Source organism: Sus scrofa, chromosome 7 (assembly GCF_000003025.6).
Source record: "Sus scrofa isolate TJ Tabasco breed Duroc chromosome 7, Sscrofa11.1, whole genome shotgun sequence".
Lineage (NCBI taxonomy): Eukaryota > Metazoa > Chordata > Mammalia > Artiodactyla > Suidae > Sus > Sus scrofa.
The window spans coordinates 53,676,212-53,694,868 of record NC_010449.5 but is presented as its reverse complement, the minus strand read 5'-3'; the positions used below and the strand labels follow the sequence as shown (position 1 = coordinate 53,694,868).

The 18,657-nt window shown below is 50.2% G+C and overlaps 1 protein-coding gene across 6 annotated transcripts in view; it reads left to right on the top strand.

Moving 5' to 3' along the window:
• SLC41A3 (solute carrier family 41 member 3) overlaps nucleotides 1–18,657 on the top strand; it is a 68,903-nt gene that overhangs the window by 46,165 nt on the left and 4,081 nt on the right. For 3 of the 6 annotated variants that reach the window (XM_021098942.1, XM_021098943.1, XM_021098944.1), the window contains 5 exons: nucleotides 2,898–3,042; nucleotides 4,959–5,105; nucleotides 6,963–7,107; nucleotides 7,858–7,937; nucleotides 9,668–9,802. In XM_021098942.1, the coding sequence (XP_020954601.1) occupies nucleotides 2,898–3,042; nucleotides 4,959–5,105; nucleotides 6,963–7,107; nucleotides 7,858–7,937; nucleotides 9,668–9,802 (652 nt within the window). Of the gene's footprint in view, nucleotides 1–2,897; nucleotides 3,043–4,958; nucleotides 5,106–6,962; nucleotides 7,137–7,670; nucleotides 7,938–9,667; nucleotides 9,803–18,657 lie in introns of all 6 variants that reach the window. The other 3 variants (XM_021098940.1, XM_021098938.1, XM_021098941.1) reach the window with 1 other exon arrangement.

The following is an 18,657-nucleotide window of genomic DNA, read 5'->3' as shown; positions in this document are numbered from 1 at the left end:
CCCGCTGCCCAGGCATCTTCCTCCTGAGCCCCTTTGCCGTCCCCCGCGTGCAGGCTTGGCCCAAGGCATCCATGGCCTGGCCTCGCCTCCCCCTAGACTCTCCCCTGAGCCCTTGCCACCTTCATGCCCAGATGCTCCCTCCCCCACCTGGCGGGGAAGCACCCTAAACCCCAGGCCAGGCTCAGCCCTACCTGACGCCTACTGGCCCATGGGGCGTCTCTGGTGCTGCTGGGGCCGCACTTGACCCAGTTCTGTGTTCAGCCATTGGCTTCCTCAGCTCGAGGTGAGTGGCGCTGGCTGGAACTGCGGCCTGTGGCCAGAGTTTCCCTCTGGAGACTAGGCAGGGTATTGAGAGTCCAGGTCAGGGCCCAGCAGGGGCGGGTGATAACCAGCCACAGCCTCATTTTGCTTTTCGGTTTGCATGTGACTGATGCTCAGAAGCGTCAACTCCTGCTCTGGGCCAGGCCCCGGCTTGGCACGTGGCTCTGATCCCAGTATGATGGAACTTTGTCTCCCCCATTTTTTAAAAAATTAACATTAGGGAGTTCCCACTGTGGCTCAGCAGTAATGAACCCAACTAGGATCCGTGTGGATGCGGGTTCGATCCCTGGCCTTGCTCAGTGGGTTAAGGATCAGGCAATTCCATGAGCTGTGGTGTAGGTGGCAGATGAGGCTCGGATCCCGTGTTGCTGTGGCTGTGGTGTAGGCTAGTGGCTGCAGCTCCAATTCGACCCCTAGCCTGGGAACCTCCATATGCCCCAGGTGCGGCCCTAAAAAGCAACAAAATTAAAAAAAAAAAACAAAAACAGAAAACAAACTTAACATCAAAGTATAAAGAAAGACTGCTGTAAGTTTTGTAATTACACTTCGTATGTAACTTTAGCATATTCCACCACGTCATTGTACCCAAGCATGATACCTAGAATTTCAGATGGCTGGTCCCACCTGGGGTCTCGGCCAAGAGACTGCAGGGCCCGGGCAGCTGCCCAGCGGCCTCTCACTCCTGTGCCCACCTCCTGCAGTGGAAGTGTCCTCCTTCTGCAAAGGTTCCTTCAGAGAACTTCCCACAAGCTCACAAGGGGTGATGAGCTTAAAGATCTTTCCCCAAAGGATCTCAGAACAGCTGACCTCTTAGTGCCAAGTAACAGCACCAGTATTAACATATGAGTTGTCAGCTCCTCGTAAAGTCACCAGCTCGGAAAGAACTCCTATAAACCACTTTGTACAGAGATGTTGATGCGCCTGTAGACAATGTAGGATTTGGGCAAAACAAGATTTTCTGTTTTTAAGCATAAATCATATTAGACTGTCCACACAATTTCCTCATTTGTCCTTTTCTCTTAATAACGACTTAAGGAATGGATACCACTTGGTTCCCTGTGTGGGAACGTTGTCCTGGGGAAACCCTAGATCATAAGGTATTTGGACACTTTACAGCCAGATCTCCTCCAGGGCCCAGAACCCTGAACCAGTTTCTCCACCGTCACTGTGGAGGGACAGGTGTCACCCATGCATCTGTAAGTGTGTTTGGTATTATCGACCTTTGAATTTTGATTTCGCCTCATCCGATGGGGGTCCATTCACCCCATGAGCACTGACCCCGGCGCTGGGAAGATAAAACAGCATTTATTTTTTAATAGAGGAAGACCAGCGATGGCTACAAATACAGGAGCTGCCATCCAGTGGGGATTTTGTCTTAAATTTTCCTGATAACTAGGGATGTCATCACCTTGGGCCGTTCCTTGGCCATCTCTGATTTTTACATCCATATCCCTTGCTCATTTTTCATCAGGTTGTCTTTTATTATTGTCACAGTTGTGGCTGGTGTGTGAAGTGGACTTCATTACTCAGGATACTAATCTGCTATTATTTGTAGACGATGGTCATGTTCCGTCCACATCTACCCTGTCTTTGTTTTGTGATCTTTTATCACAGGGAAGTCATACTTGAACTTATGCATATTTTGTGTGTGTTTTTCTTTATAGATTTTACCTGTTGTATCTTTAGTAGGTGGCCTTCCCCAATCCAAAAGCTGAAACACATTACCCAATTTTTGTTTGTTTGTTTCACAAAAACCAAAGAAAATATAGGTCTATTTGTGTATAATATACACAAATAATTTGGGTATCATTGTATGAATAGTATAAAGGCAGAATCTATTTTTTCCCCAAGCAAATAATCCTATTTATTCAATACTGATTTGAAATGCCACCTTTATCATTTTAAATGTTTATATATTCATGATTAATCATTAAATTTTACATTTTCATATAATCACGATTCAGTTCCTAGACTCTGTTCTGTCCAGCTAGTCTATTTTTCTGCTAAACCACCCAGTTTTAATTATTATAGTGATAGAGCACATATTCATAATGAATATGCCAAAATTTTAATCTTCTTTCTCAGAATTATTTTGGCTATTCTTGCATATCTTCCCGTTTCCGTGAAATTTAAAACAAGCCGTCAGGTGCCATGAGAAGTCTGAGGACTCTGATTGGAATGACGGTGTATGCCTGGGGCGGCTCTCACTTGGGGAGATGGACTCACCTCAGCCAAGTGTGCCTGGCAGGGCCGCGGCCTGCTCTCGTCCACAGGGATGGCAGGGAAGGGCTGGTGCTCAGGTCTGGGCACCTTGTGGCACAGGCTGAGGTGCCACGGAGGCGGGTGCCCTCAGGCGTGGGGATGGGGAGCAGAGAAGGGGCAGGGGCACAGCTGTCCCCCGGGGAGGGTGTGCCAAGTGCTGCCGGAGGTCAGAGGGTGATGGTATCCAACCCGTGGGGGGCATGATTGCCCTGACTGAGCATCCAGTACAAGGTGAGCATCAGGCAGAGGACAGGGAGAAGGGAGGCTGTGGTGAAGCTGGCAGCCAGTCCTCACATCTGACCTCTGCCCCACAGGTGCAGGCCACTGTCGTGGGGCTCCTGGCCGCCGTGGCTGCCCTCCTGCTGGGCGCCGTGTCTAGGCAGGAGCTGGACCTGGTGAAGGCAGAGGTGCTGTGTGCCAGCAGCGTCATCACCGCCTTCCTGGCAGCCTTCGCCCTGGGTGAGCTGCCACCTGAGTCCTCGGGGTCCTGCCTGGGCTCTGCTCTGGCCACACACCCTCTCCCCCGCCCCATGGCCATCACCCCACGCACCTGCGTTCCTCTCAGAGCACTCGCAGAAATCTGAAACGACCTGCTTTTTTTTTGTTTGTTCTCATCCCCATGCCTCCTCTTCTGTCACCTGCTCTCCCCGCCGCCCCACCCGCCCCATGTCTCCTAGAGCCGGAAGATGGGCCTTGGGCCTGGGGGGCTCACATGCCAGGGTCCCCGGTGGCCATGCCTGTGCCCACTCTGCTTGCTGAGCATCTGGTGCGCCAGGCTGTGTCCCGGAGCTTGGGGTGCTGGCGGGGTGGGGGTGCTCAGTGGCCCCACTGGGTCAGACTCTATTTTAGTTCCTATTTATCCTCTTCACTTGCACTGCCTCCTCCTCGCCAACAAGCCTGCCATGTGAGCGCAGAGCCAGTGGTTATTTCTGCCCTTAGACAAGCCCTGCGTAAGCAGCTCCCAGGTCTCCTGAACAGACGGAGGTCACGCTGCTTTTCTCGGGACTGTGTGTCCATGTCTAGCCGACCCTGCGCAAGTGCAGGAAGGGAGGACGTGGCTTTGAAAGCTGACCTGTGTTCATAGTCTGTCCCCGCTGAAGGCAGCGGGTGACCTGGCTGCATTCCTGCTGGCACCTAGATCAAGTGAGGGCCAGAGCGCAGGATGGTCACAGGCCTGCCCGTCTGGTCTGAAGGGTGGGCTGAATCAGCCACACCTGAGAGAAGAGAGCCCGGGGGACACTTGGCATGTGGTCCCCAGAAGGCCGTGCTGTCCCTCAGGCCGTGCTGTCCCTCAGCCTAGCTTCCCACTTTACAGACAAGCAAACAGGCTCAGGGACAAGGACATGCCAGGACTGTCCAAGGACATGTGGGAGTCAGGAAGCGTGGCTGGTGGGTTATGGTGCCACTTTGACCCGTCTGTCGTAAAGCCAGGCAACGGTGCTGGTGGCTTTAATAAAGTGTTCCTGCTAGTCCTGTGGGGTTGTCACCAGAATTCAGCTCAGTTCAGCTGAGCAAACTTGGATTCACTTAGAATTGATGCCTCAGAAGAATAAAGCAGCTGAGACCTGGTCACAGAATAGCCACAGACTGTGGCCAGCAGCTTTCCGTGACCTCTAGGTGATAATTCTGATTATTTAGTGATAGAATGCTGGGTCAGTTGTTAAAACACAGTAGCCAAGATAGTGTCTTCTTAAAGGCCCACATGAGATGCTGTTGGATTTCATCCCGGGGGTGGGGGTGGGGGGCTGGAAGCACGTGACAGTGGCCTGAGAACCAGGTCTGAAGAGAAAGCAGGGCCTGGGAGGTGTGGCACCCCTGAGGAAGAGCCTCTCAGGTCTCTCCAGCCTTGCCCATCAGCCAGACCACGCAATGAGCCCCAAGAGCCCTGCAGGCCCCCGTACCGCACTGCCTCTCTGTGCTCCCGCCCAGGCCCACCCGCATTGCTGCCCTGCATGGCCCCAGACCCCACCCCTGCCGTCTCCCCCATGGGTTGCACCCTGGAAACTGCTCCTGGGGCCGCCGGCCCTCAAGGACCCAGCACAGGGAGACCTCGCCCCATCTGAGGCTCCTACTGCTCAGGGCAGCTTGAGGCCCTCTTCCTGATCTGAGGCCTGTGAGCTCCATGCCTGCACTTCCCAGGGGTTCGGGAGCCATGGAACCACCTGCCCGCGTCTCCCCGATGGTTCAGGTATCACAGTGTCAAGCCTGGGAGTCACAAAGCAGAGTCTGAGGCTCGCAGCCCCAGGTGGCACGAGAAGCTGGGCTGGGGCGGTCTGGGGGCAGCTGGGCATGTGCAGGTGGAGTGAGTTCCAGGCAGCCTCCCACCACCTGCTCACCCGCTCACTGCCCTCACCTCATCCCCCTACCCTCCACAGGGATGCTGATGGTCTGCATCGTGATTGGTGCTCGGAGGCTCGGGATCAACCCAGACAACATCGCCACGCCCATCGCAGCCAGCCTGGGAGACCTCATCACCTTGTCCCTCCTGGCTTTCGTCAGCAGCTTCTTCTACAAGCACAGAGGTAGGGCCCAAGGCCAGGGTCTCTGGGGCAGGGTGAGGCCTGGAGTCACTGGGCAGGTGAGGGTGGCCCCCAAGGTGCCACCCGCTTTCCCGCCGTGCTGGGGGACAAATCATTCCAGGCAGTTTCCACCTCCTGCAGGGGCTCAGGAGGAGGTCAGGGAGGGCCTGAGCTGGCTGGGGTGCTTCAGTGCCTCCTTGGGAAGGGCATTTCATGCCAGACACGTGGCAGCTGCTCAAGAGTGACTCCAGGCATGTCACAGCCACAGGGGTAGAAGTAGAAGCCAGTTCTTCAGAAGGTGGCCTGTGAGTTGGTCAGCAGCCCAAAAGGGCATTTGTACCTCTTGTGGGAACTAGACCTTGGGTCTGGGCACCCCCAGAGGTTGCTCAAGTCTGCCTGGGGACCCAGCTGTGCTCACACCCTGGACATGTGGACACATGGATCCCCCTCACCCTGTGCTCCCCTGCTGCACTGGCACAGCTGGACACTCCCCTCCAAGCCTCAGTTCTTGGGCTGCACCTGCCACGGTCCCACTAGGCAGCTGCCCATGACCGTCAGGATCCGGGGTGGCAGGGGTCAGAGCTAATGGGTGCAGTGGGCAGCAGAGGAGTAGGGAGAGAACAGAGGCATAGCCATGGCAAAGGTCCAGCTTGTTACCCATGGGAGCGTGGACATGGGTTTAAGGACTCACCTGGTTATTCCATGTTGGCAGTGGAAGCAGCCTGAGGAAGTGAGTCTGACTGAGTCCCGACTCTGCAGGGACCCCGATGCCTGGCACCTCCTGCAGCAGCAAAAAGGAATAGTTTGAGAGATTCTGAAACTTGACATAAGTGGACCTAATTTTATTTTTCAAACAAATTTCAAAGGCTTATGCATGAGCTAGTTAATTGAGTTTGATTTGCAAAGTAACAGGTGTCCCACCTGCGCTCAGCCCAAGTCTCACAGGACTCTGAGTGGTGGATCATGCAGGTCACCCACCCCCTCCAGTCACACCAGATCCACCGCTGGGCTGGGCACCCGTCAGATGCATGGTCTTCATGGCCCCTCCAAGTGGCCCAGGGAAGCTGGACCAGACACAGAGCTCCAGCCATGGCTGCCAGCACATTGAACACTTGCTCAGAGCTCCTGGGCCGCCTCTGCCCCCACGTGACTGTGGAGTCTCTGTCTGTGGCAGTCTGTCCTTCCCTGCAGCCGCCCTGGTGGGAAGATGGGCCAGGGTGTTTCCTGCACAGGAGGCAGCACACGCAGGCCCAGGCTGGGATGCCGTGAGCATGGGGCTGCCCCGGGCGTGGCCAGGGGAGAGGACGTGTCCAGAGAAAGCTGGCCTTGTTCTTCATGCTTAAGGAAGGTGACATTTGCACCAGAGCACAGGACAGGCAGGGAGAGCAAGGGGCCGAGTGTGCCCTCTGGTGTGGGCTCCAGCCTGGCACCCGCTTCCATCAGCTGATCTAGGCCGAGGCCAGTCTTCACAGCACCCACCAGGTGGGGCAGGTGGCACAGGGGACTCGAGGATCCACAAAGCAGCCAGGAGCAGGGCTGGCGCCACAGCTCGCTGGCGCATCCTGGTCGCCACTTCCTCACGGGCTATCTGAGCATGTGGCTGAGAGCAGGATGGGAGTCAGGCCAGGAGGTGCTGAGCAGAGCACGGGCCACGGTCACGCTTCAGTAATGAGGCTGAGGAGGAGGAGGCAGAGGAGGGAAGGTATGTCAGGAAAACCTGGAAGAGTCAGAGAGGCTAAGGCAGATGTGGGGGGGCAGGTGTGGGGGGACACGTGTGGGGTGTCGGGGGCAGGCTGCTCGCCTGTCTGCCTTGCGAGCTCTGGCCCCAGTCCATGGCCCAGCGCCTGTCTCCTTCTCCAGACAGTCGGTACCTGACGCTGCTGGTCTGCGTGGGCTTCGTGGCCCTGACACCCGTGTGGGTGCTCGTCGCCAAGCAGAACCCGCCTGTCGTGAAGATCCTGAAGTTTGGGTGGCTCCCGATCGTCCTGGCGATGGTCCTTAGCAGGTGCACATGGTGGTGCCATGAGGGCCTGGGTGAGGCACCTGTGACCGTGGGCACCTTCGCTGACCCCACTCCTCACTCGCCATTGCCCCCCTGAACTCTGGGCCTCTCCTGAGGGCAGCCCTGTTGGCTACTGCCAGACCCTCTGCAGGCGGGGGCCCCACCCCCATGGGCCCTCCCCCTGCTGCCACGGCTCCCTGAACCCCATTTCCATAGCAGGACCGAGAGGGGCTAAGCTGGACTTCTGCTCTCCAGCCCAGGGGGCCCTTTCTGCCTGTAGACCCTGACGGGGCCACAGCGTCCTGCTGTGCTCTCCTAGGCTGCTCTCTGGGGACAGAGGCTGTGGTCGAGGAATCTTTGCTCCCAGAAGGTCCTGGGCTCCAGGCCTGGGGCAGCCTGTGATCACCTGCAGGGCTGCTGGGTGAGGTCCTGGCATGGATCCTAAGAAAGGGCAAGAGTCAGTGCTCCCAGGGGTCCACTTCCCACTAAGAAGCTGCCCTTGGGCCATCCTAAGACGTACCCCCGCCAGCCATGTGGCCTTGGAAAAGGGTTTGTTGTGTTTTCAGTGGGCTGGCGTCATGTAATGGGCCTTCCAGACCAGCTGAAGCTGAGAACAGAGGTGCACAGCACGGGTGGGGTGCAGAGGACCCACCAGACCACCTCAGCTGTGCCAGGTTCTGGGGCACCAGGAGCGGCCGGGCAGGGAGACAGCTGCAAGTGCAGCCTGACGCTGGCACCGTGGTCTCTCCCCAGCTTCGGAGGGCTCATCCTGAACAAGACCGTTTCTAAGCTGCAGTTCAAAGGCATGGCTGTGTTTGCTCCCATCATATGTGGTAGGTGGTCACTGTCCCCTGGGGTCCTGGGTGGAGTGGGGTGAGAACAGCAGTGACTTTGGGCGTCCGGCCCAGCCCTGGGAGGTGGTGGGACGCTGAGCTATGGCCAGGCTACTCTCAGATCCCCGGGGAGAAGGCCTGCAGCTGCCCCCAGCTCACCTGCCCTCATGTGGCCCTGGGACCATAGCTGCCAGCCTCTGAGGCTCTAACCTGTGGGCTGCTGGGACCTGGGCTGAAAGCAGCTTCAGAACCAGGGTGTGGTCTCTTAAGGTTTTTCTTTTTACTTGAGTCATTGATGACACTTAACTCAGATATTTACACATATACACCTGGATTCCTGTCTTCTCCTTCTACAGCAAGGGCGCCGTGACGATACTCCTTCCCGTGAGGGGTGGAGGCTTTATGTCCAGTTGACCCCAATCCCCTCCAGCCCCTGCTGCCAGCACCCTGCCCGCCACTGCTTTACCTTCTTGGCTCAGGCCCTGTGGGTGTTTTAGGCAGAGCTTGGCATGAGTCCAGCTTCTGGTGAGGCCCTGTAAGTGGGACTGACTGATCAGAGGACCCAAATACGACAGTCCACTGCCAGGCCTTGGCCATCTGCCCTGCATGTCACAGGGCCATCCAGCAGACCTGCACTCTGAGTCCCTAGAGCCTTTCCCAGCACAAGGGCTGGCCACTGCGGTAAGGTGGGCAGACCCAGGGGCCACAGGTGGGAAGACCCCCTTAGTGGTCCCTCGCCCAGCTGTCCGGAGGGGCTGAGTGGTGATGCGTACAAGCTGATGGGAGACAAGAGCTGACTGGTGGGGAGTGGGCGAGCACCCAGGGCAGAGTGCAGAGGCTCCTGGTGGCACCCCGGTGTGCTGGGCCATTGCAGACCCGGGGGAACCGAGTCCAGAACTGCCAGAGCCGACTTAAGAGAGGCCAGGGATCTGGATTAAGGGCCTAATTTGTAAATGCTGCCAAATAGAGTCATTCCCCCCGCCCCAAATCAAGTGAGGTAGGTGTGCAGCCATCCGCTGGCCAAGGCCATTCTCTGGTGCAGCCAAGGTGGTCACCAGGGCCCATCTGGCCCCGTTCAGGGTTGTTCTCTGTGGGGCTGAGGAAACAGGATGGGGTGAGCCACCAGGGTGGGTTGCCAGGGTGGACCCCACACTCCGCCAGCCCCCAGACCTGCACCACAGGAGCTGCCTGTGGCTGTGTCACCGGGGCCTCTGGCCCTGGCAGAGCTGGGCATGGTCAGCTCCTGGGAGACGCCGGGAGCCCCCTCTGTGGCCCCAGCTTGGCTGTCCTGCCACCCTTACCCCTCATTCACTCTCCTCTTCCTATCCTTCCTGCCTCAGGGGCGGGGGGCGGGGGGAGACATTCCTTTCATTTTCTCAGGAATTCCAGTCTGCATCTGGTTCCTGCCCATGGGTGGCTTATCAGGACATCCTCCCACGACCTCCCCACCTACTCCCCTCCCCTCAACATGTCACTACTGAAAGAAAACTTTGCCAGGCACACCTCCTTCACCTTAAGAGGTGACACAGCTACTGCCTTGACACCTCACTTCTGAGGGCAGGCCACCTTTGTTTCATGGCAGACACATCTGTGGTGAAGTGGGAGACAGAAAAGAAATCCAGTGCTGAATGCATCAAGGAAGGCTTCCTGGAAGAGTTGAACTTAAAACAAGGAACAGAACTAAGAGACGGGCATAAGAGAAGGGGAAACCAGGTTCTTTGTCTTTGTAGGTGTTGGTGGCAATCTGGTGGCCATTCAGACCAGCCGGGTCTCCACCTACCTGCACATGTGGAGTACGCCTGGCGTCCTGCCCCTGTGGATGAAAGCATTCTGGCCCAACCCATGCTCAACGTTCTGCAGCTCTGGTGAGTCTGGGGTCTTCAAGGCCACAGGGCTGTTTCTTTAAACAGTGAAAATGGACACCCCTGGAACCCAGTGTCTGCTGCAGTGGATGCCCAAGAGCAGGGCTGACCTCAGCACAGACCGTCCTAAGGGACCGAGCCACCCCCCCAAGATACTCACATGTCCACAGGTCAGTGCGAGACAGCAGCCGACTCTGCCTGGGATGTAGTTGCTCTGAAGGGTAGACAGGAAACAGCACCTAAGTGCAGGCTGTGCCGGGGCCAAAAGACAGTGGGCACTCTGATAGGAGGCCTTTGCACGGGTTGAATGTCACCTCTGAGGACCAGCAGGGTGGCCAGAGGCAGGAAGGCGATGGTCCCGAGGGCCTTTAAGCTCAAGGAAGGACTTTGCAATCTCTTCTGAGCACCAGGGGACCCAGCCGGGTATTTTACCTTCTTGTTACTTTTGAAGTCCCATTCCTCTGCCACCACCTGGCTGGGAGGGGGAGGGTGACGTGTTGCTGCCCCCTCCCCCCCCACACACACACTCCCCTCAGCCCCTCGCACCCAGGCCAGGAGGGCAGAGCCCAGGCCCCACATGACCTTGGCTGATGCAGTTCGCCCAGTTGGGTCCAACCGCCCTTCCAGGATCCTGAACCAGGAGAGCAGGCCTGTGCCGAGACTGTCCTGTGACCACTGACTGTCCAGCCTGGGACACACAGCAATGAAAGCAACTTGGGAACTTGCCGCGTGTTGTTTCCTGGACCCCAAAGCCCCTGGTGGCCTGCTGCCTCCCTCCACCTTTCAGAGTCTTGTGCTCATTTCACCCGATGCCCGGATTCTTGGTTGTGTGTAGTTAGAGGGATGAGAAGTGGGGCTGCCCTGTCTTATTCCCCCTTCTTCTCTTGTTCTCATGTTTTCCGATTGGGTATCTTTGGAGTGGCATGTGGATTGCTTTTTCTTATATGTGTTGCAGGCTTTTGGTTTGCAGTTACCATGTGGTTTTGATATAGGAGTCTACATATATATACAAGATTGTTTTAAGTTGCTGGTCTTTTAATTGCAAGTGCATCTTCAGGATCGTGTGTTTGTACCCTCCTCTTCTCACGATTGCTGGTTTTGATATTGTATTTGTGTGTGGCTGACTTCTTACCTTTATTATACGTTTACCTTTACTGGTGAGCTTTCTCATTTGTAATTTTCTTGCTCCTGGTTTTGGCCTTTTCTTTCCTACTAAGGAAGTTCCTTTAATGTTTGTCGTAAAGCTGGTTTAATGGTGCTGAATTCTCTTAGCTTTTGCTTGTCTGTAAAGCTTTTGATTTCTCCTTCAAATCTGAATGAGAGCTTTGCTGGGCAGGATAATTGGTTGGAGGTTTTTTTCCCTTTCATCACTTTAAGTATATCATGCTACTTCTTTCTGGCCTGCAGGATTTCTGCTGAAAACTCAGCTGACAGCCTTCTTGGAGTTCCCTGTATGTTATTTGTTGCTTTTCCCTAGCTGTTTTCAGTATTTTCTCTTTGTCTTTAATTTTGATCAGTTTGATTAATATGTGTCTTGGGGTGTTCCTCCTTGGGTTTATTTTATATGGTTCTCGTAGTGCTGCCTTTCCCATGAAATATTTGATTCATTTCCCATGAAATGAGTGACTCCTTTCCCATGTTATGGAAGTTTTCAGCTGTTATCTCTCCAAATATCTTCTCTGGCCATTTCTCTCTCTTTTTCTGGCACCCCTATAAAGACGAATGTTGGTGCATTTAAGGTTGTCCCAGAGTTCTCTTAGACTGTCCTCAATTCTTTTCATTCTTTTTTCTTTATTGTTTCCCATCAGTGATTCCCACCTGTCTTCTTCCACCTTGCTTATTTGTTCTTCTGCCTCCTGTATTCTGTTGGTTCCCTCTTGTGAATTTTTTCAGTTATTGAATTTTGGATCTCTGCTTGTGTAATCTTTAAATCTTGTATTTCTCTGTTCAACTTTCCTGCTAATTTATCCTTGCCTCCAGTTCCTTTCCAAGATCTTGGATCATCTTTACTATCACTAGTCTTTTTCATGGAGGCTGCTAACCTCCATTCACTTAGCTGTTATTCTGGGGTTTTGGCAGCCTCTCTCATCTAGCTTATATTCCATTACCTTTTCATTCTGTGTAGCTTTTCATCTGGTCCCCTTTTTGCAGGATACAGGGCTGTAGCCTCTCTTACTTCTGACGTCTGCTCCCCTGCTCCTTGTGGCTGAAGTTGGTCTGGGGGGATGCAGGCTTCCTGGTGGGAGGGACGGGTGCCTGCCCACTGGTAGGTGGGGCCGAGTCTTCCCCCTCTGGTGGGTGGGGCTCTGTCTCTGGGTGAGATTAGAGGCCTGGGGGGGGGGTCTTTAGGCAGTCTATTTGCTGATGGGTGGGTCTGTTTTTTTCCAAAATGGCCACCTCCAGGGGATTTCACACCAATGATTATTCCCAGGACCTCTGCCTCCAACATCCTGCCACCACAGTGAGCCACAGCTGACCCCCGCTTTTCCAGGAGACCCTCCAAGACCTGCAATAGGTCTAACCCAGACTCCTATGGAGTCTCTGCTTTGCCCTGGGACCCAGTGCACATGGAATCCTGTGTGCACCCTGGTAGAGTGGAGTCTGCATCCCCCAGTCTCCTGGAGCTCCTTGCTGACCCCTGACACCAAATGCACCAGGGGCTCCTCCTCCCAATGCCAGACTCCTTCCCAGGCGTGGGAAGCTGACATGGGGCTCAGAACGCTCTCTTCTGTGGGAGAGCCTCTGTGATGGTTATTTTTCAGTCTGCAGGTCACCACCTGGCAGGTGTGGAGTTGCTTATATCACAAAAGCACCCCTACTGTCTCCATGTGGCTTGTCTTTGGGTGTAGGATATCTTTTTTGGTAGTTTTCAGTGTATTTTATTGATGATTGTAAAGCAGTTAGTTGTAATTTTGGTGTTCTCGTGACAGGATGAGCTTAAGTCGTTCTTGTGCTGATCTCATGTCCACCCGTCTCTCGTCCAGTGCACATTGTTTTCTGACTGGTCATCTGCGCACAGAAGAGCGAGTCACTCTCTGTGTCAAGGGTGTAGCTGTCCCAGTTTGGGCTCCTACAGCAGAGCCACATACTGGGGACTTACAAGCAACAGATGTTCACTGCCCACAGATCTGGAGGCTGGATATCCACAGACAAGGCCTGGGGGGCAAGACTGTCTTCCCACTGCGCTCTCACGAGGGGAAGGGGCATGCAAGTTCTAAGTGGCCCTTAAATCTCTGAGGCTGCACCCTCATGACCTCTTCACCCCACAAAGTCCCACGTCTTACCACCACTGGGGGTCAGGTACAACATACAGATTTGGGGAGAAGAAAACATACCGTCTGTAGCAGCATTTTCTGTAGGTTTCCTTGAGTTTTAATGCCAGCTGCCGATTGTTGTTTTGCTTTTGCCTTTTTAGGTTTTTTCTTCTTTTTTTAAAGAACCTTTTTAAAAACTTGGCCTTGTGTAACTTTCCACCATGAACAGATGCTGGTGCTCTGGTGCATCCTCACCTTTTCTCTACAATATTTTATGGCAAAGTTTTGAGTTACTTAGGATTTGTCCTCTTTTTCCTTATTTAGCTGACAGACTGTATTAATTCAGAAGCAACAGAGACTTATTTTTCATTGACTTTCTTTGTTTCTTCTGGAGAAGCCCATCCCATCCCCACAGGACAGCTAGAGAGTGTGTGTGGCCAGGGCAGGGAAAGCAAGCCTTGCACAGGGGACTCCAGCCCTCAGACCTGAGGAGGCCATGCTGACAGGGTCCTGGGGGCCTTTCAGGAAGGGTGGGGCCTCCCCTACCCCAGCTCCACACCTGACCCTTCTCCACCCATCCACCCCCATCCCCAACTCCACTCCTGAGCCTTCTCCATCTCTCCACCCTCCCCCATCCCCAAACTCTGAACCTTCTCAAGATGTCCAATGTCTATCCCACTATAAACTCCAGCATGTCCTTCCTCTGCCTCGAACCCTCTGCCGGGGGCCAGGTCTCACCTAACTAACACACTTAACTTTCCACCACATCACCCAGTCAGTTTTCCTCCTGGTATGTGTCAAGGTTCGAAGTGACCTTGTTTGTTTCTGCTACTTTAAAAACATTTTAAAAAACATTTTTTATTATAGTTGATTTATACCATTCTGTCAATTTCTGCTGTATAGCAAAGTGACCCAGTCATATATCTATACACACTCTCTTCCTCCTATTATCTTTCATCATGTTTCATCACAAATGACTGGACATAGTTCCCTGTGCTGTACATCAGGACCTCATTGTCTATCCATTCAAAATGTAGCAGTTTGCATCTATTAACCCCAAACTCCCAGTCCATCCCATACTCTGCTCTCCACCCTGGCAGCCACAAGTCTGCCGTCCACATCTGCAGATCTGTTTCTGCATAGATAGGTTCATCTGTGCCATGTTTTAGATTCCACATATAAGTTATATGGTATCTGTCCCTTAGGTCACATAGTATGAGAATCTCTAGTTCAATCCCTGTTGCTGCAAATTGCATTATTTTGTTCTTTTTTATGGCTGGGGTAGTAGTCTATTGTCTATATGTACCACATCTTCTTAATCCATTCATCTAGCAATGGGTATTTAGGCTGTTTCCATGTCTCGGCTATTGTGAATAGTGCTGCCATGAACATGGGGTGCATGTATCTGAATGAAAGCTTCGTCCAGATATATGCCCAGGAGGGATTGCTGGTTTATACACTAGTTCTATATTTAGTTTTCTGAGGCACCTCCATACTGCTTTCCATAGTGGTTGTACCAATGTACATCCCCACCAACCGGGTAGGAGGGTTCCCTTTTCTCCACACTCTCTCCAGCATTTGTTATTTGTTGAATTGCTAATGATGGCCATTCTGACTGGTGTGAAGTGGTACCTCATTGTGGTTTTGGTCTGCATTTCTCTAATAATTAGTGATGTTGAACATTTTTTCGTGTGCTTGTTGGCCATCTGTTATGTCTTCTTTGGATAAATGTCTGTTCAGGTCTTCTGCCCATTTTTCAATTGGGTGGTTTAGGTTTTCTGCTGTTGAGTTGTATGAGTTGTTTGTATATTTTGGAGATTAAGCCCTTGTCAGTTGCATCATATGAAACTATTTTCTTCCATTCTGTAGGTTGAATTTTTATTTTATGGTTTCCATTTCTGTGCAAAAGCTTGTAAGTTGGATTATATCCCATTGGTGTATTTTTAATTTGTTGCTTTGATAGACTGACTTAAGAAAACATTTGTATGGTTGATGTCAGAAAATGTTTTGCCTATGTTCTCTTCTAGGAGTTTGATGGTGTATTGTCTCATATTTAAGTCTTTAAGCCATTTTGAGTTTATTTTTGTGCATGGCGTGAGGGTATGTTCTAGTTTCACTGATTTACATGCAGCTGTCAGCTTTTCCCAGCACCACTTGCTGAAGAGACTGTCTTTTTCCCATTTTATATTCTTGCCTCAGTTGAAGATTAACTGACCATAGGTATCTAGGTTTATTTCTGGGCTCTCTACTCTGTACCACTGGTCTGTCTTGATGACTGTAGCTTCGTAATATTGTCTGAAGTCTGGGAGAGTTATGCCTCCTGCTTGGTTTGGATTGATTTGGCAATTCTGGGTCTTTTTATGGTTCCCTGTAAATTTTTAGATTGTTCTAGTTCTGTGAAAAATGTCATGGGTAACGTGATAGGGATTGCCTGAAATCTGTAGATTGCTTTAGGTAGTATGGCCATTTTAAAGATATCAATTCTTCCAATCTAGGAGCATGGGATAGCTTTCCATTTCTTTGAATCATCTTTAATTTCCTTGTATAGTTTTCAGCATATAAGTCTTTCACCTCGTTGGTCAGGTTTATTCCTAGGTATTTAATTTTGGGGGGTGTGATTTTTATATTCCTTTAATAGTCAATTGTTGGTATACAGAAATGCAACCAATTTCTGAATGTTCATCTTGTATCCTGCTAATCTGCTGAATTCATTGATCAGTTTGAGTAGTTTTTGTGTGGAGTCCTTGGGGTTATCTATATATAGTATCATGTCATCTGCATAGAGTGACAATTTTACCTCTTCATTTCCGACTTGGGTACTTGTTATTTCTTTTGTCTGATTGCGGTGGCTAGGACTTCTAATACTGTATTGAACAAAAGTGGTGAGAGTGGGCTTCCTTGTCTTGTTTCAGATTTTAGCAGGAAAGCTTTCAGCTTTGCTCCATTGAGTATTATATTGGCTGTGGTTCTGTCATAAATGGCTTTGATTATGTTAAGGTATGTTCCCTCTATTCCCACTTTGGTAGTTTTTTTCATGAATGGATGTTGGATTTTGTCAAATGTTTTTTCTGCATCTATTGAGTTGTCATGTGGTTTTTGAATTTTCTTTTGTTAGTGTGGTGTATGACAATTTATTTGCATATGTTGAATCATCCATGTGAAATCTGAACGAATCCCACTTGGTCATGGTGTATGATCTTTTTAATGTGTTGTTGGATTTGGTTGGCTAAAATTCTGTTGAGAATTTCTGCATCTATACTTATCAAAGATTCGGGCCTACAGTTTTCTTTTTTGGTGGTATCTTTGGTTTTGGTGTTAGGGTGATGGTGGCTTCGTAGAATGTCTTTGGGAGTGTTCCTTTTTCAACCTTTTGGAAAAGTTTAAGAAGGATGGGTATAAGCTCTTCTTCATATGTTTGGTAGAATTCCCCTGTGAAGCCAGCTGGTCCTGGACTTCTGTTTGTAGGGAGTATTTTTATTACATACTCAATTTCATTTCTAGTGATGGGTCTATTTAAATGATCTATTTCTTTTTGATTCAGTTTTGGTGGGCAGTATGTATGTCTCTAGAAAGTTGTCCATTTCTTCTAAGTTGTCAAATGTATTGGCATATAATTTTTCACAGCAGTCTTACTTTCTTTGTATTTGCAGTATCTGTTGAGATCTGTCCTTTTTCATTTCTTGCTTTGTTTATGTGTGTTCTCTCTCTTCTTGGTGAGTCTGGCCAGAATTTGTCAATTTTGTTTACCCATTTAAAGAATCAGCTCTTGGTTTTATTTTTATTTTTTGCTTTTTAGGGCCACACTCACGGCATATGGCGGTTCCCTGGCTACGGGTCGAATCAGAGCTACAGCTGCCGGCCTACACCACAGCCACAGCAATGCAGGATCCTAGCTGCATCTGCATCCTATGCCACAGCTCACATCAACCCGGGATCCCCAACCCACTGAGCAAGATCAGGGATAAAACCCACAACCTCATGGTTCCTAGTTGGATTCTTTTCAGCTGCACCACAATGGAAACTTCAGCTCTTGGTTATTGCCTTTTTTTCTTTTTTTCTTTTTTTTTGAATCTCTATTTTACTTATTTTTTCAATTTTAAAAAATTTTTAGGGCCACATGTGCAGCATATGGAAGATCCCAGGCTAGGGGTTGAAGTGGAGCTGTAACTTCCAGCCTACACACAGACACAGCAATGCCAGATCCAAGCTGCATCTGCAACATACACTGCAGCTCATGGCAATGCTGGATCCTTAACTCACTGAGCACAGCCAGGAATCGAGCCAAATATTCCTTGATGCTATCTATTCGGATTCGTTACGGCTGAGCCACAAATGGGAAGTCCCTGAATCTCTATTTTATTGTTTTACTCTCTGTTGCTTATGATTTCCTTCCTTCTTCTGACTTTAGATTTTGTTCCTCCTTTTCTAATTTCTTTTTCTAATTATTCTAGGTGGTAGGTTAAGTTGTTGATTTGAGATTTTTCTTCTTTTTTGAAGAAGGCCTGTATCACTATGATCTTCCCTCTAAGGAACTGCATTTGTGGCATCTCATAGATTTTGAATGATTGTGTTTTCATGATCATTTGCCTAGAGGTATTTTTTAATTTCCCTTTTGATTTCCTCATTGACCCATTGGTTTGTTTAGTAGCATGTTGTTTAGTCTCCATGTAGTCAGTTTTTCTCGTTTATTTTCCTGTGGTTGATTTCTAGTTTCATGCCGTGTGGGCAGAGAAGATACTTGAAATATTTCATTTCCCTACTCTTAAATTGATTGAGTTTAGTTTGGTTCCCTAATCCTTGAGAATATTCCATGTACACTTGAAAAGAATGTATATTCTGATTTTTTTGGATGTAATGTCCTGAAAACATCAATTCAGTCTAACTTTTCTATTGTGTCATTTAGGATCTCGGTTGCCTTATTGATTTTCTGTGTAGAGGATCTATCCATTGATGTGAGTGGGTGTTGAAACCTTGTAATATTCCCATTAATTTCTCCTTTTAATTTTCCCATCAGTTTCTCCTTTTATGATGTTTCTCATCAATTATATTACCATCAGTTTCTCCTTTTACGTTTGTTAGTATTTGTTTTATGTACTTGGGTGCTCCTATATCAGGGACATATGTATCAATGAGTGTAATATCCTCTCCTTGAACTGATCCTTTTACCGTTAAATAGTGCCCTTCTTTGTCTTTCTTTATGACCTTCATTTTAAAGTCTATTTTGTCCTTTATGAGTACTGCAACTCCTGCTTTCCTGTCATTTTCTTTTGCATAAAATTGTCTTTTTCCATCCCCTCACTTTCAATTTATTTGCATCCTCTGCCCTAAGGTGAGTCTTTTGTAGGCAGCATATTGTAGGCTCTTTTTCTATCCAGTCTGCCACTCTGTGTCTTTTGATTGGAATATTCAGCCCATTGATGTTTAAGGTAATTATTGGTAAATATGTATTGCCATTTTAAACCTTGGTTTTTATAGTTGATTGTTTCTCCTTTGTGCCTTTCTTTTTTTGGTTGGATGCTTTACTTTTATTTTACACTTGAGTCCTCTTCTTTTCAGTTTCTGTGAATTTATTTTTTGGTTTTGATTTCTGGTTCCACTGTTTTT